This window comes from Nicotiana tomentosiformis, chromosome 5 (genome assembly GCF_000390325.3).
Source record: "Nicotiana tomentosiformis chromosome 5, ASM39032v3, whole genome shotgun sequence".
NCBI classification, from domain to species: Eukaryota; Viridiplantae; Streptophyta; class Magnoliopsida; order Solanales; family Solanaceae; genus Nicotiana; species Nicotiana tomentosiformis.
In genome coordinates, this window is record NC_090816.1 from 121,744,071 (window position 1) to 121,760,882 (window position 16,812).

Below are 16,812 nucleotides of genomic sequence, written 5' to 3' on the forward strand. Positions count from 1 at the left end.
TTCAGTCCTATCCCCATGGCTATTCATGAAATGGGGAATGGATATCGTCGGCCCTCTGCCATCGGCCCCAGGTAAAGCTAAGTTCATTTTATTTATGAGTGACTATTTCTCTAAATGGGTTGAAGCACAGGCGTTTGAGAAAGTGAGAGAGAAAGAGGTTATATACTTCATCTGGGATCACATCGTATGTCGATTTGGGATACCCGCCGAAATAAAGTGTGACAATGGAAAATAATTTATCGGCAGCAAAGTGACAAAATTCCTCGAAGACCACAAAATAAAAAAGGATATTGTCAACGTCGTATCACCCTAGTGGGAACGGACAGGCCGAATCGACGAACAAGACTATCATTCAAAACCTAAAGAAAAGGTTGAATGACGCTAAGGGGAAATGGAGAGAAATTCTACCCGAAGTCCTTTGGGCAAATCGAACAACATCAAAGTCCAGTACGAGGGAAACCCCGTTATCCTTAGTATATGGCTCCGAAGCCTTGATTCCAATCGAACTCAGGGAACCCAGTGTCAGGTTTCGACATACAACAGAAGATTCAAATCACGAGGCTTTGAATACTAGCCTCGAATTATTGGATGAAAAACAAGAAGCCGCACTCGTTCGAATGGCTGCACAAAAGCAACGAATCGAAAGATACTACAATAGAAGAACCAACCTTTGCCACTTCAGAGTCGGGGACTTAGTCCTGAGGAACGTCACCATCAACACTCGAGATCCTAATGAAGGGAAGCTCAACCAAAATTGGGAGGGACCCTACCAAGTCCCCGACATCGTCGGAAAGGGATCTTATAAGCTCGGCACGATGGATGGCGAACGACTGCCAAATAATTGGAACATATCGCTTCTCAAAGGGTATTATTGCTAAGGTATGACTTTATCCCCTTTTTCATTTATATATTCGATACTAACTCACTGTAGGTGTTCGATCGAAGACATCGAGACCTTAGATTTTAAAGCACGCGTTGCACTCTTTATCCCAAGTGGGTTTTTCCGGCGAGGGTTTTAACAAGGCAACAATTATGTGCTATTTGAGGATAATTCAACAGTATCCACGGCTTCTTTACAATCAACCTTGAATACTGGGGGGCATCACCCTCAGATGTTACACTTCCGAGGAAAATACTTCGTGTCAAATGGTCTCGATAGAGAAACCTTGTAATGGGCCAAATAGCCGAATGAACCGTGTCCGTACGAGCCCCGATGGCAAAACATGTATGCATGTATAAATTATACAAAGAAACATTCTTTCTATATCAAACATCTTGTGTCTCAAAGAAAATTTTATAATATAAAAGCTCCATACTTATGATTTTATGAGAAATGGCTCAAGGGCCAAGTGCAAATATACCTCGTACACTTGGGGGCTGTCGTCGACGATAGACATATTTGAGTAATCTAAACTCAAATTCATAAGACCTCAAAGAGGCACCCATCGATCTATAGGACAAGGACAACACTCTCGGGGACTAACACTTCGAACAAGTTCGAAGTGTTATTGGGAAATAAGCCCAGGAGGCATACCCAAAGGCTATGACTAAATTAAGGTGGCTCGGAGACGTCTGAATCCCGCAATAAAAATAGGCCTTCAAATTCTTGGAAATATCGGTTAAAAAAGGCTACCCTCGGCAAGTAATCAAACGGGATTCGATGAAATCAGCCCTCGAAAAACCTTAAGAGGTATCAAATTATCTTAACACAAATGTGCTAAAGCGCAAAAAACAAAGGGGTTTCAATCAACATCGAACCCTCAAAAAACCTAATGGGTAAAGAATACGTGTTAAGGCATAAAGAAATTTTTACTAAGTCTTCTAAGCCGAAAAAGGGAAAAAATAGCCATATTTTAGAGGCCATATCGGCCCAATCTAAAGAGCCTAAGGGCCAATACACTTAGAGTTCGAGATTTTGTTCTCACTCAATTCGGACCTAAGGGTTCCACTATTCCGAGCTCAAATAAAACTGACTTGAATATAGCTCGAGGATTCATCAATATTTGATATAAACCCTTAAGGGGTCTATTACTGTGAGTTCGAAACTTACTCGAATTCGGCTATAAAAACAGTATAATTGCGGCTTCGATCAAGCCATCCGAAATCAAAATCCCGAACATATTGTTGAGCTCGGGGACTCGCCCTCACTTAACTAAAAAACCTAAGGGTTTGTTCTACTCTGAGTTCGATATATTGCTCACTCGATTATAGAGGCTACAACAACCCGATTGCAACAAAGTTTTCACAAGGCAAAGGCAAAACAGAATTTATCATAAATTAGAAATCGAAGACGAAACAGAAAGAAAAGGAATCTTTCATATATGAAAAGTATTTACAAAGACTACACATGGTCTTACACAAAATCCTAAGTGCCTAGTCCATCTCGGGAGCTGCATCTTCGGGAGCTTCATCTTCATCTCCTCCATTCTCGGATCCACTCGCAGAGTCTTCATCATCAAAAAGCAAAGCTCCGGCCTCGTCCTCCAAAACCTTCGCACTTTCGATATCAGCTGTGAGGTCGAAGCCACGAGCATGTACCTCCTCAAGAGTCTATCTCCAAGACTGGCGCCTAGCATGCTCGGCAACACGGGACAATCTAACCTCAGCAACGACAAAAATTTCCTTTGCTCGAGTATTAACCGCTTCAGCGTCGGCTCGGTAAGAGGCCACGAGAACCTGTGCCTCGGATGTGGCCCTTGCAAGCTCATCGGCCAACCGAGTCTCGAGCTCTTCAACCTTCTGGGCTCGGGCCAAGTTCTCCCCCTTCACACTTTGGAGTGATGATCAACCAAAGATAGTTGGGCCCAAACCGCATCTTTCTCTGAGGCGAGACGGTCCATGTTCTGCTTCCACCCCCAAAGTCTCTGCCTCTTTCATCTTGGCCTCCTCACGAAGCTGCTCAACCATTTCGGCCTTCTGCTGAACCTGCAAGATCAAAGTGTTAGTCGCCAATATCAAGTTAATACATAACAAGCTCCCAAAAATTTACATTATATGTTCAATAAGCTCGGTCTGATCTTGATGAGCTCTTGTCAACTCGGCTCGAATACTCATGATCTCCTCTTCTTTTTGCACAAAGAGGAGTTTGAGGGCGTCTCTCTCCTCCGTAAGCTTTTTGAGATCATCTTCACATCGGGCCAGCTCAGCTCAGTATTTGGAGGACGCTTCTCGATGAGCGCCGTAGCCTGTACATAAAGGAAGGAAATCATACTTAGAGAAATAAGAACAAACGCAAGCATGGTAACATGGGCTAAAACTCACTTGGTTCAGAAGCCGCCGAGCCTCATAAAAAATGAGTGATGCGTCCAGGTCGGAAACATCATCGACCCCCGCGAAGCAACCGCGAAATATATCATCCCCTTCGGGGTCCGTCCCTACATCGGGGGTCCCTATGGACCGGGAATCCCGAAACTGCCCATTAGAGAACGTGGGGCCGTGTGGCGAATCATCAATGTTAATTGCCCCGAGCGAGTCACTTGGGGCATTCTCTTCTCTTTGAAGGGCCTCAGAACTAGACCCTTCGGGCACACCCACCGGTTTCTCAAAATGGCAGGCGGCATCATCAACACCTGATGACTCGAGGACTCTGCTTGGACCTTCCTCCGAGATCACCTCGGTCTGCGGTTGAACCTCCTCGACCGTCACCGGCTCAGCAGTTCTCGAAGCTTCGATGCCTTCCCTCTTCCGAGACACCAGAAGGCAGTTGGCATCTTCTCCCTCCTCGTCTTCATCTCGTAGCATTTGGACTACATCGACAGATAGAACGGCGGGATCAGTCTTCGACTTTCGAGCCCTGCTTTTCCTGGGCTTTGGGGTATATGAAAGCGAGGCCCTTCTCCTTTTCTTGTCTTTGGTCGGATTTGAGACCTGCTCTTCCCCCCCCCCCGGGGGGGAGGGGGGGCTGTTGACGACATTATCTCTAAGACATGTATAAGAAGAAATCAAGTTAAAAAGAAGTATTTCACAGGAAAGCATCAAACACGGACATAGGAGCTTACCATGATTTTTGGCCTCCCATCGACCCTTGGCCAAATCTAGCTAAGAGCGCTCAGCATACGAAGATGTTGAAACCAGTTATCAAACCCAACCTACAAGGTCCAAGACTACACCAAGAAACCAGGAGGAAGCTGCACCATAAAGAAGAATATAGATGAGAAGAGGTAAAGGAAACATAACAAGTAATCAAACGTTATTGGTGAGGTTCTACTTATGCTTCATGTTCCATTCTTCGGGGAATGACATCTTCTCGGTGGGGATTAAGTCGGAGGTCCTGACTCGGACAAACCGGACCATCCATCCTCGAACAAATAGCACCTTCGTGGCCCGGCGCTGAAGCCTTATCAGTCCGCCCCGATAAAGACGGGGGCTATATAGCCTAATGAGATGATCGAGGGTGAAAGGCATCCCCTCGACCTTGCTCGAGAAGAATCTGAGCAAAATGACAATGCGCCAAAAAAGGGGGTAGATCTGGCCTAAGGTTACCCAGTATTGGCGGCAGAAGTCGATTATGACAGGATCGACGGAACCCAGTGTGAAAGGGTAAGTATACACACTTAAGAACTCTTTCACATGAGTGGTGATGTCCTTCTGGGGGGGGGGTAGGAATCACCACCTCTTTATTCTCCTAGTGGCAGTCGTTTTTTACCTACTCGAGATCACCTTCGGATATCGAACAGATGCATCTAGACATAGGCTCGCATCGGCCAGGAACCGAAGAGAGTTTTTCGACTTTAAAGTCGGAAGTAAGTTCACATGGCCCGGGGATGCACTCTTCGATACGTGGCTCCACTAGTGTTTTGTCACCGGCCGGCCATGATGAGGAGGCCTTTTCTTCTTGAGGAACGGTCTTTGATGTTTTTGCCATTGCTATATGAAGTTTAAGGAAGAAGAAGGCAGAATTTGTATTTTAATAAGAGATTGGCAAACGGAAACCGGCAAAGTTGATGAACTTGAAGAGAATAGAAAAGCTTTTGAAGATTAGAAGAAGTTTGAAAGTAAAGTTTGAGAAGATTATGAAGGTGGTCTATTTATAATAGCCACTTTGATGGTTTGAAAGCACTGATGGCTGACCATCAACTGGCGTTAATTAATGACCTTGGGAACTGTGCAGATGCGACGCTTCAATCGCTTCCGTCGCTTACGTCACGATATTGACGTCATAATTGATCGAGGTATTAAATCGAAGTCTCGAATTCATTTCTTCTCGTTACACTCCAAAAAATGAGGGGACTATCTGTATACGGTCGAAATCGGGCATACCCAATTTCGTTGGGAGGGGAGTTGCCTCGAGGGTAACCTCATAATAGATCGGGCTCGAGCTCGAAGATAGAACATCAAGCCTGGAGATCGAAGTATTCATTGAGATCGAGGCCAGCAACAATCGAGATCAAGCATGACTGACTTCGAGTAAGGCGTAATAACGGAAAGTAACCGGTAGAAGATCACAACGAAAAATCCCGGAACAGATCAAATCAAAACGGTTATTAGAGCCAATCATGGGATATACTTCCGTTATTAGAGTTGTACCTTATTTAGGATTCCTTTATTATATAAAGAGGGATCTCATTCACTTGTGAGGGGGACAATCATTATTCACTAATAAGAATATACATATACGTTGCTTTCTTTGTTTTACTTACTGTTCATCGTTGTTTGTTTCATCCTCTACTGTTCTTATTAACTAACCTCGAGACTATCTCGAATCGAGGTCAAGGCATTGTTTGCAGACCGGTTTGATTTATTTTATTGTCCAATTTATCTATTTAATTCGTTGTTTATCAATGTTATGATTTAAATCACATATCCTTAAAATCACAATATAAGTTTAATTGTTACTCAATTTTTAGGGTAAACATTTACAGATTTCATATTATATGTCATATAAAAATAGTCGTTTAACTAAAATCGCATTTGTAATAGACTATAAAATCAACTTTCCAAAATCAGTTTTGACTCGCCATCACGGGTGGGAACTGGGAAATTACTTTCCGAGCTTATAATTAAAATTATTTTTCAACAATATCTAAGTGCAGTTAATAAAATCTATTGACTAAATATTTTAATGCATGAATAATTTATGAAAGAGTTGTTATACCTTTAATGCTTGTGGGAAGAAGACAGTTAGATAAGCACGAGAAGAATCCTGAAATCTCATTAGATTAATGACAATTATTGATAAGACAACACATTCTATATATCCAATATATCAAACTAAAAAGCATGTCAATTAGTCAATAAAAAAAGAAAAGAGGAAATGAGTCACATGCAATGGTGACTCTTAAACAATTAAAAGAGTTGTTTAATTGTTGGCTGGGGGCTCAAGTAGTAGCGATCAATTTTGTGGTTCATTACAAATATCATTTTAGTTATATAATTTTATTTGTAGAAAAATCGATAAAATATAGTAACACATAAAATCGATAAATAAACCAAAGAAATCGTTGTAATCTTTTTCATCTATTTAATATAAAATAAATGATCATAAACGATTATTTTCTCGATCAGTTTAGTGTGAGACAAATTTTAATTCTCTGGAACAAAAATTATGTGGAAAAAAAATTTAATGCTCATTATGCATGCGATATATTATCGTTCATAAAAAATATATATACTTAACAATAAAATAGTATGACGTAACAATAATTTTCCTGGGTAACATTATACAATTAAGTAACCAAATATGAAATCAAAGAAAAGGAAAGAATAAAAATAAGCCTAATCTAAGTCTTAGGATATGAGTTCACGTGAACCATACTCTTCTCCTTAAATTATGTATAATAATATTATATTTTTTAAAAATTATTTAATTATATGTGCGTGAACCCATGTTCAAAAACTCTATGGTGCAATAATTATTCGGTGCACCTCTACGAGTGAAATTGGTGGTTCAGATCCCACTCCGGACGATCTTGTTTTCGGCACTAAAATCACTAAATTTTAAAAAGAATATAATTTTGAACTTATAATTTCAAAAGTGTAGTGGATACATGATAGTTACTAAAGTTAAACTCGTCAAATATAAATTCTAAATCCGCATCTTCACAATAGTGACTCATACTCTTGAAATCCTCGATCCGCCCGACTCATGGACTATTTTTCGGGAGATTTGGATTTATAGTGTAAATAATATTATTTTATGGGAAAATACTGAGTGTGTTGTTGTCGATTTTTTCTACAGAAAATCAGTAAAATATAATATATATATATATATATATATATATATATATATATATATATATATATAGAGAGAGAGAGTGTGTATTTGTATACATATTTATTTTCCTAAAAAACCCCTAACCAACAAACAAACCACACATTAATAGGAGGGGCATTATTGTCTAAACCCAATTATTTCTTCTCTCTTGTACTATTAGAGGCGTCCCTCTCTGTTTTCTCTCTTCTGTTTTTCTCTCTCTCTATTTTCTTGACACTTATAGAAAGATGTGGAGGTCGATTAATAGGGTTTTAGGTTAGGAGGTAATTGAGTTGTACCTTATTTCGTATCATTGTGAGATTAAGGCTTTTTACCTAGATAGTTAGTGGTAATGTTGTGTCTTACAATTTCGCTTTTCAGTATAGATCCTATTTACTAGCTATCGCTTTTGCTTTGCATCTTTCTTCTGGATTTCATGGTGTTTCTATTTTTCTTATTATTGTTGTGGTAATATTAATATTGTCTCCCTTTGCTTTGCATCTTTCTTCTGGATTTCATGGTGTTCCTATTTTTCCTATGATTGTTGTGGTGTTACTAACATTGTCTCCTTTTGTCCTTTTGTCTTTTTGTTTTCTTGAGCCGAGGGACTTTCGGAAACAGCCTCTCTACTCCTCCGGGATAGGGGTAAGGTCTGTGTACATACTACCCTCCCCATACCTCATAAATGAGATTTTACTGGGTTATTGTTTTGTAAGTGAACTTGTTGATTAGGATTTAGGATAATATGTGTTTTGAATGTGCATCTCTTCATTTTCAATTGAACTGCAATGAAGTTCTCGTTGAAAATTTTGCAGTAGCCATTGCAAGAAAAAAAGAGGCGCTGGAAAATTGTTTAGCTCAAATATTTAAATATTTTTAAGAAAAGAGATTACTATGATTTATCTTTATTCTTTAATCGGTTGGCCAGTTTTATGCTTGTGTTTGTGGCTTATTTCATGTCTTTTTTACTCAAAAAATCTTGACAGAAAATATATATCCAAATTATTCACACTAAATCTAAAGAATTCAAATCTTAATTTCTATGGAGACTATCTAAATTAAGAAGAGAAAGAAAATGATAGAATGCAAACAATTTGTAAGACATTCAAATGCCTCAAGTTTTTGTTCGCCGATGGAGAGAGCAACGTGTAAATGAGAACTAGGTTTAGTTTTTGGTGGAAAGACAAAAACATCCGCTCTTATTTATTCATTGGTGGTATGCTGTAAGAGTTTTGTTTTTAGGGAAAACAAACATGTATACGGTGCTCACAACTGTCTGTGTGTATATATATATACACACAAAAGATCCATCTTTTTTTATTTAAATTATAAAAGGACATGAAAAATTATTTCGTCCTTTGGCGAATTAAGCCATATTATTCTGAGGATAATAAAAATTATATTATATATACAGATAAAATATTAAATTTTAAATGTATAATATATATTGAACACTTTTGTCAAAGAATTAACCAATGCTTGATAATGCGCCCTAATTCTATTGGGAAATTACTCATTCTCATTTCTATGTTTGCGCAAAGACATCATACTTGTCTTTTTTTTTTTTTTTTTAATTATTGATTAATTTGATGTATACTTTTAGTTTGATGATTGTGACTAGGGCTGCTTATCGGGCGGATTGGGCGGTTAATTACTCTTAACGGTTTGGCTTAACGGTTATCGGCTTTTAAATGTATTAATCCGCTAGCCACCCGATAAGATATCGGGCGGATTGGTAACAGTTTAGCTCTTATCGGGCGGTTATTGGGCGGTTTATCGGCCTAATTCAATCTATATTGCGTTCATTAATTGTTTGTTGACCGCCTAGCATACAAATTCAGAATAGGAAATTACACATTGAATCCATACATACATGTCTGTTAACGCCTACATAAGAATGATGTAGTGTGTCATGTATTGTAGAGTGAAAAAAGTTGTGGCACAACACTATTGTTCTTCTATTAATCATAGACAACATGCATTAGTTTTAAAAAAACAAAAGCAGAGGTGAACCGTAGATAGCAGCTTAAACAATCTTGTTATAGGGTGGGAGAATAAGCTAAGCTAAGCCAAGCGTGGGATCTTCTGATGCATAGTACGTAAAGGTTCTGATTATTTAGGAATAGGGCGTTAGAACTTAGAGATGGAGTACTGGAAAAGTGGAAGGGTTTTTGATATTTAATATATATATATATATATATGGATAAAAATGAAATTTATATATGTATATGGAAGAAGTGGAAGGGTTTTTGATATTTAATATATATATATATGGATAAAAAAATATATATATATATATATATATATATATTCTTAACGGGTTAACGGATTATCCGTTAAGAAAATTGAATAATCCGCCACCAAACCGATAAGCCGTTAATAAAAAAATTTCAATCCGTTCCCCGTCCGTTAAGCCATTAACCCGATACCAATAAGCCATTAAGTTTCGGTTTTCGGTTCGGTTCGGTTTTGAATACCCCTAATTGTGACTGTTAACTGTTAAGGTTAAGTTACTTAAGAAAATTACTCCACTAATCAACTATGATTATGGATCTCAGATCTCTCTCTCTCCCTCTCTCTCTCTCTCGCACACTAATTTCCTGATAACATAGGTGCCTGTCCGTGTCTCGTTCCATCAGCACTTCACTCTCTCTCGTAATTTTCTCTGTTTTCTCTCTCCACATGCTGATATTAAGAAAACATGCTGACCCTCTTCAAGATTAAAATGCCAAGTCTTTATAGGTTCAAATATCCAATACATATATATGCAGAAATATAGGAGAAATGGAGGCACTGAGAGATGCCTCTAGAGTGATAAAGATTGTATGTTTATGAGCTATGAAGCAAATTCAGAGAAGGGTTCTTGAAAATCAAAAGTGAAGATTAGGTTCTTGGGTGCATTTTGTTTAAGTAAATTACTCAAGAACTAAGAAAGATTAGATTTTTGAGAGAATACTGTAATTACTAGGGATTGGTTTAAGTTTTCTTGTGATTATATGAGTTGGGTATAGTGTAGAATTTGTTTTTTGGAATGCGCAGAGCAAAATTGGAACTTTTCTGGGAAGTTCATTTCTTGGGCTATAGTAGTTTTGGATAGTAAAGTTGCTATTTTGGGAAAAGCCAAGTTTCAATCTTGTGATTATATGAGTTGGGTATAGTGTAAAATTTGCTTTGTGTTGGAATGAGCAGAGCAAATTTGGAACTTTTCAAGAATTTTCAACTGTTGGACTATTGGATAATAGAGTTTCTATTTTGAAAAAAAAAAAGTTGGAAAATGATATCTTCAGGGATGAATTTGGTGATGACTGTTATTGGATTTGCAGTAAGTACTATGTTCATAGTGTTTGTGTGCACTAGGCTAATTTGTGCAAGAATTCAATTGAACGCGAGAAGGCGGTTTTTTGCAAATGCTTCTAGATCTGATCTTAGCATTGTGAGCACTTGTTCCATTACTGATTTAGTAGTATGTTGTTTTCTTTCTTTATACAGTTTCAACATCTCATTGCTTTATTGTTTGGTTTTTCTACATTTGGGTTGCTCTGGTGAGCACCCTCCGCCTCCAATCAAGAGGTTGTGAGTTCGAGTCATCCAAGAGCAAGGTGGGGAGTTCTTGGAGTGAGGGGACCGAAGGTCTATCGGAAATCGCCTATTGACCCCAAGCTAGGGTTAAGTTATGCCTACACACTATCTTCCCAGACTCCAGTAATGGGATTATACTGATTTGTTGTTGTTGTAGGTTGCGTAGTTATAAAGTATTTGAGTTGAAGTTGAAATAGAGTATTTCGAAGCTGTGAAAATGTGTTCGCATAGAATTTCACTTGGAAAAAAAGATTAAGTTTGTGAGTGAAATATTCCTCAAACCATCTTCTGCAATTTCAAATTCTCTATTTCAAGTTGAAGTTGAAATAATGGACAAAATTGTAAAACAAGCATTGATTCACTGTAATATATATGTCCAAATGCCTACTTAAGTATCTGATCATGACTGCAGTTTTGATTGGTTGAGTAGTCTAGTTGGTGCATAGTACATACTCAACCGTGTAGGCCACTTAGGACTTTGATGTGTAGTTTGTTAAAGAGGGTTTGTGGACATTTTAGATGCTTTTCTATGACTTGTCATATTTAAAGTCCTTTCAAACGAACATCAATTTGTCGTGATGATGCTTTTTTACTTTGTGCTTGTAGCTGTAGGTTTTGTTCCCCTCAGTTCACATCCTTTACCTCACAACCTACCTAAATTTAGATGTACTTGATCAGTTACTGTTCAAAGATAGTACCCTTTAAGTCACTATTTTGCTTGGATTCTTCTTTAGTAACGGAAGCAGAACGATATTTTCGTGTGAATAACTAATCCTGCTTTTTGGTTAAATAATAGTGTATGTTTCCCTTGTATAGTTGGAGCGTGGTTTACATGGTCTCGAGCCTCTTGCTGTTGCCAATTTCCCGACAAAGAAATATGGCGATGTGTTTTTTACCTCTGCAGAAGATGCCCAGTAAGTTGATATTTGCTTCAATTTCTACATGTTATACAAGCTTTAGATAAATAATACTTCTTTCTAATTGGTGGTTCTTGACTTCCGCATAACATGGACTATTTTTATCTTGAGTGCACAAACCAAATCTATTTTTGGTTGAAAGCAGGAATGAATAGCATGAAGTAGGACTACATAGCAAAAGAAAAAAAAAGTTGAATTAGGATTATGGATATGTCTTCAGATTGTGTTGTACCTTTTCAACATTTATAATTTGTAAAGCCCACACAGTTAAAGTTTAACATGATGTTAGAAGTATGTGTTTGGGAACCTGGTAAATATATCTGAAGCATGACATCATTAAGTCAGTAATTGCCTTCATTTTGTGGAGGGATATTGTGAAGGTTCTTTACAGTTTTGATGCAAATCTTGTTATCCATTTAAAGAATGTTAGGAGCAAGAACAAGTGTCTGCTGGGTGCTAACTTAACTTTGTGTGCCCGGACAAGGGTGTTGATAGCAATGTGTGTATTGTGTTAGTTGGATCGATGCTTTAAATATATAGCTAGTTACATTAATTCAGCCTGGGGCTACTAAACACTATATCTGTAGTTCAACCACGAGTGAAGTCTGTGTGTGGTGAAGAAAGTCACGTTAGACATGAGCTTCTACTTGTAGCTCGTATTGGGAGATGGTATGTTGGAGATGGAACCCAACATATTGCATATGTAATTCTATGCAAAAATTTGTAAGACAATTATAGCTTGCCCCTAATTTAAGTTTTTATGTTTTTTTCTTAAGTTCTTACTTTGTTTAACAACTGAGAATGGTGTTTATGGGGAGTAATAGTATGTCCACCTGCTCTGCAAAGTGAAATTCTTCTGGAGAAATAAATGAGATTTAGTTCCAAATTTGAGTTTTTTTGAATCATTTGGGATAAATCGATCAGGAAAACTAGTTAAAGAGAAGAAGGCATTCATGGTTGAGTGAATTGTTATACCGGTGTTCCTTTGTATACAGTTACATTCGCTCTGCCCTTTGCTTCGCTTGTGCTGTCATCCTCCAGTTATAGGAGAACAAACAATCATGACTAGGTCTACGTGGCATTATAATATGACTGAGTTATGTTAGAGATTGGGTTAAAAATGGAGAGCCTAAGATCACGTAGATTTCCTGTATATTGAAAGTTATGATTAGCTACATTTGTCATTTTATCCTCGACCCTTTAGATCTGCCTGGTTTATGGTACATTCATACAAATGCCTGAATATTGGATGTTGCCTTGTTTTGCTTGTGAAGACCTTCAATAAGAGCAAAGGTGTTTGGATATTTGTTCAAGGACTAATCGGTCGGAGTATCACTACACCCATTACTATATAAACTTAATTTAACTATATATATATATGTGTGTGTGTGTGTGTGTGTGTAGGTTGAGCCGAAGGTAGTGGATACATCCTCACCTGCTCTATTTTGTAGATCTGCCACTTTCCTTTTGCATAGGTTCTGAAAATTTCAGTTTCTACCGTTTCCTTTATGTTTCAATGTGATGCTTCCCAGCTGCCTCCTTTCTGGAAAGGAAGAAATACTTTAGATTTCACTGTGCACATATGTTTGTATGTCTAGATGAAATCCTGGAGTAGATGATTTCATTTTACTTGTATAAAGGTCTCAAATTTTCCTTTTTGCATTTTTGTTTTTCTTTTTTCTTTCATGTGCTGTTAAAAGGTGAAGCATTTCCGTTCACTCTCCATGTCTCTAAAACACTACTTATCTTGGATTATCGCAGGCAGTAACCATAATATGTTACAGTAATGAGAAAAAAGTTCACTGCTTTGATGTCTTGGTTAAAATGCAATCATTTTGACTATTAAAGCTTTGCTCATCTGAAACGTGTCCAGACTAATCAATAGGCTTTGTTAATTCACGTGAAGTCCATTTGCTGTTCTTGTTGAATTCTGCATTTAGAGCCTCAAAACTCTCTTCTAGATATATGGAAATGAAGAGTAAATCAGAAGATTAGGAGCTGGCATTGATTTTATACAGTAGAAAAATGAACTACTGCACATTACCACTGGTGTGATTCTATTAAACATAAAAGCTTGCTGTTAACTTTTTCCTCTGTTTCAGTGGGTGATGGGACATTATTATTTCAGAGTTCTCATAAGCTTCACTGTATGTATTGGGACACTATTTATCACCTTTTAGTTAACTGCCAAAGCATGTGTCATAGGTATTGAATATGACTATTAAACTAGGAAACCGAGAACTGTTAGGGAATTTCATCTTCTCAATCTGGACCTGGATTTTATGCGTCTCTGTTGGTAACGCAATATCTCTTTGAGGCATCAGGTTTTGAAGAATATAGAAGTAGGTTAACGTCGAGTTTAACATCATATATTAGGTTCGATGTAGATTTATGCATGATATGATTGCATCATATAGATGTTTCAGTCTCCTTTTTATGTAAATCCAAGATATTTTGAGCACTTTCTTGCCTTTATATCAGAGAAGCTAACTGCTTGGTAGGAAAGAATTGACTGGAAACCATTTATGGATGACTTCTAGACTAGAATAACAACAACAACAACACAGTGTAATAGCACAAGTGGGGTCTTGGGAGAGTAGTGTGTACACAGACCTTACGCCTATCTATAGGAAGGAAGAGAGACTGTTTCCGGTAGACCCTCGGCTCACGGCTCAGGAAAGATAAAAAGAAGCAACAACAAGTAAACCAATCAGAAAACCAAATGAACAAAGCATGTTTCTTGAATTGGGTGCCAAAAGATATCTCTTTACAACTGTACCCATGTTTCTCCTGAATGCCGCATAATCATCGTCATTCATTGTACAAGAGAAATGACCTTCATTGTACGAATTATGCATGTAATGTCGTCTCTGAAATAGTCCCAGTGTTCATGTTAAATACCATGACTGTCATAGAATACATGTTTGACATGCATGTGATCATAGTTGAAATTTTTATCATTGTTAATACGCTGAACGAACGTGGCTAAACATATTGTGTACATCCGATGTTGAAGTGGCACATAAAGGGATAGCACTTAGCGTGTTTCCGTTAAGTTGAGATCTTTTCTTATATTATCAATTTTTATGGTCTCTGTATCTTGTGTGTTGTAGTTCGGAAATTTTGTAGCTTGTGAGTATTGCAAGTTTCATTGATCATAGTGTCTTTGCATATGTTTTTAACTTTTAACATAACAAATATTACCTTATAATTTCCTTTCCATCTTTGTTTTCATAGATGTATAGTCTGCCTTGCCGATTATCAAGAGCAGGACACACTACGTATTATGCCATTTTGTGGGCATTCTTTCCATGCAACATGTATTGACATATGGTTTCAGCAGCACTCCACGTGCCCAGTTTGTCGAATTTCTCTACGTGAGACTCCTGAGAAAAAGCGATTTATGCAACCTTTGTTTAGTTCAGCTATCCGATCTCACTATGCGATGGACTCCCTGAATATTAGTCCAAACAGCTGTCTATCATCCGCGCAGAGGCATTTTCCAAGATTACATGACAGTCTGAGAACGGATTCCACCACAGACGCTCACTGTCCACCTGAGGGTGGTAGGATGGTAGTCAGAGAAAATGGCGTCATTTTGAACGAGGATACGAAACATTCAGAAAACAAACAAGTAGAGAGCCCATCAAATGCATAAGCTTTTAGGTCAAGACTGCAGATTTCCAAATTGACAGAGATTGGAAGATTCCACAATGTAGGTATCCCGATTTTGATTGGTAAATGACTTACTACTCTTAAGGCCTTTAGTAAATATTGCAAGGCAATGTTTCTTTTATTATTTTCCCCCTTATCTTCTTCTTTTTGAATACTTTATCAGTAGCCAGGTTTGATAACATTTTATAGTGACGATAAGGGGGTGGTAGTTTTGTCGGAACGATTAGTTTAGCTCCTCGCTGCACAATGACACTTGCATATGAGTGTAGTAGACAAGATTGTATTGACATATTAGGTGTGTTATTTCACTTGAACCTGTTAGTTCTTATTTCTTACTATGTTTTCGCCACAACTCTGAATGAAGAGTATGAAAAATCACACTTTCTAATAAACCATGTTATCAGGAGAAATACTTAGGTTAGTGATAGCTAGGAGCGGCAAACGGGCTGGTCAGGTCGGATATGGGGAATTAAAAAAAAACGGATAAATTATTTGACCCGATCTATATATAATACGGATAAAAAAAGGTTAAACGGCGGATAAAATGGATCAATGATTTCTTGAATATGATCACTTTTGGAAGAATTTCTATTCTCCCAAACTTGAGAAACCCTCAATTTGAGGCTTTAAAAGTTAAACCCATTAGTTATTATATATTTTATAAGTGAATAATATGGTTTTTATCTATATTTGACTTATTTTTAAAAAGTTAATTATTCAACACATTTTTTAATGGATAATGATAATTGTTTTCTTTTAACCATTTTGTCACTTAGTTATTCTAGCAAGTCTTATGTGGAGCAACACTGGGCTAATAACATATTATATTAGTCTTGATTCCTTAAGGTTGTACGAGCTGTAATAGTAGTTGAAAAACCTCTCGTTTTGAGTTGGCTTAAGCCATGCCTTTACTAAAGAATTCTCGTCATCTCAGATGTTCAACGGTCTCACACGTCCACTATCCCATGGACTATGGTGTACTTTTCAAGCTACCAAGTCATCTTTTGTATAAATATTTATTTACGTTGGTTTAAAGTGATATGATTGCGTAAATAAATCATATTATTTATGTGTGCTTAAGCCATAATTGTGTAATATTTCTCTTTCACGGTTGTGCATGATTTTTGAGTACATCTTACCTCTTTCGCAATTCCAATTCGGAGACAACTTTGTGATTTAAATCGATTTAGCGTAGTTGTCATGATACAGTACTTTGATCTAGAGGATATATAGAAAAAAAATTCCTTACCTTTTTTACATTATGTACCTTTTCGTCTTTTTAAACTTTTTATACATTGACATTTTAAAGGTAACTAGTAACTTGAAAAATAAGACAACTAACTTTTTTCAAACAAGTTAAATTGCACTGATAGGACAAAAAATGACGTGGGGGTTCATGAAAGTTGTATTTTTTTTGCAAGGGGATAAAAGCTGCATAGAATCATATTG

At 37.5% G+C, this 16,812-nt stretch overlaps 1 protein-coding gene across 3 annotated transcripts; it reads left to right on the forward strand.

Annotated features, from left to right (window-relative positions):
- Nucleotides 1–9,701: 9,701 nt before the first annotated feature.
- LOC104098265 (RING-H2 finger protein ATL74-like) lies at nt 9,702–15,696 on the forward strand. Of its 3 annotated transcripts, none has more exons than XM_033656640.2 (3): nt 9,702–10,655; nt 11,588–11,685; nt 14,926–15,696. In XM_033656640.2, exons 1-3 carry the CDS (start codon nt 10,467–10,469, stop codon nt 15,344–15,346), a joined length of 708 nt encoding a protein of 235 aa, XP_033512531.1. In that variant the 5' UTR covers nt 9,702–10,466; the 3' UTR covers nt 15,347–15,696. The 3 variants fall into 3 exon arrangements, with proteins under 3 accessions (XP_033512531.1, XP_070031376.1, XP_009603250.1); XM_070175275.1 differs by having other exon boundaries at nt 9,708–10,514; XM_009604955.4 differs by having other exon boundaries at nt 9,715–10,625.
- Nucleotides 15,697–16,812: the final 1,116 nt, after the last annotated feature.

Excerpts from the sequence above, each read along its gene's own strand:
- LOC104098265 (XM_033656640.2), top strand. The coding sequence starts at position 10,467 with ATGATATCTTCAGGGATGAATTTGGTGATGACTGTTATTGGATTTGCA. Across the intron at positions 10,656-11,587 it reads GTTCCATTACTGATTTAGTA|TTGGAGCGTGGTTTACATGG; the intron begins GTATGTTGTTTT and ends TCCCTTGTATAG. Across the intron at positions 11,686-14,925 it reads ACCTCTGCAGAAGATGCCCA|ATGTATAGTCTGCCTTGCCG; the intron begins GTAAGTTGATAT and ends TTGTTTTCATAG.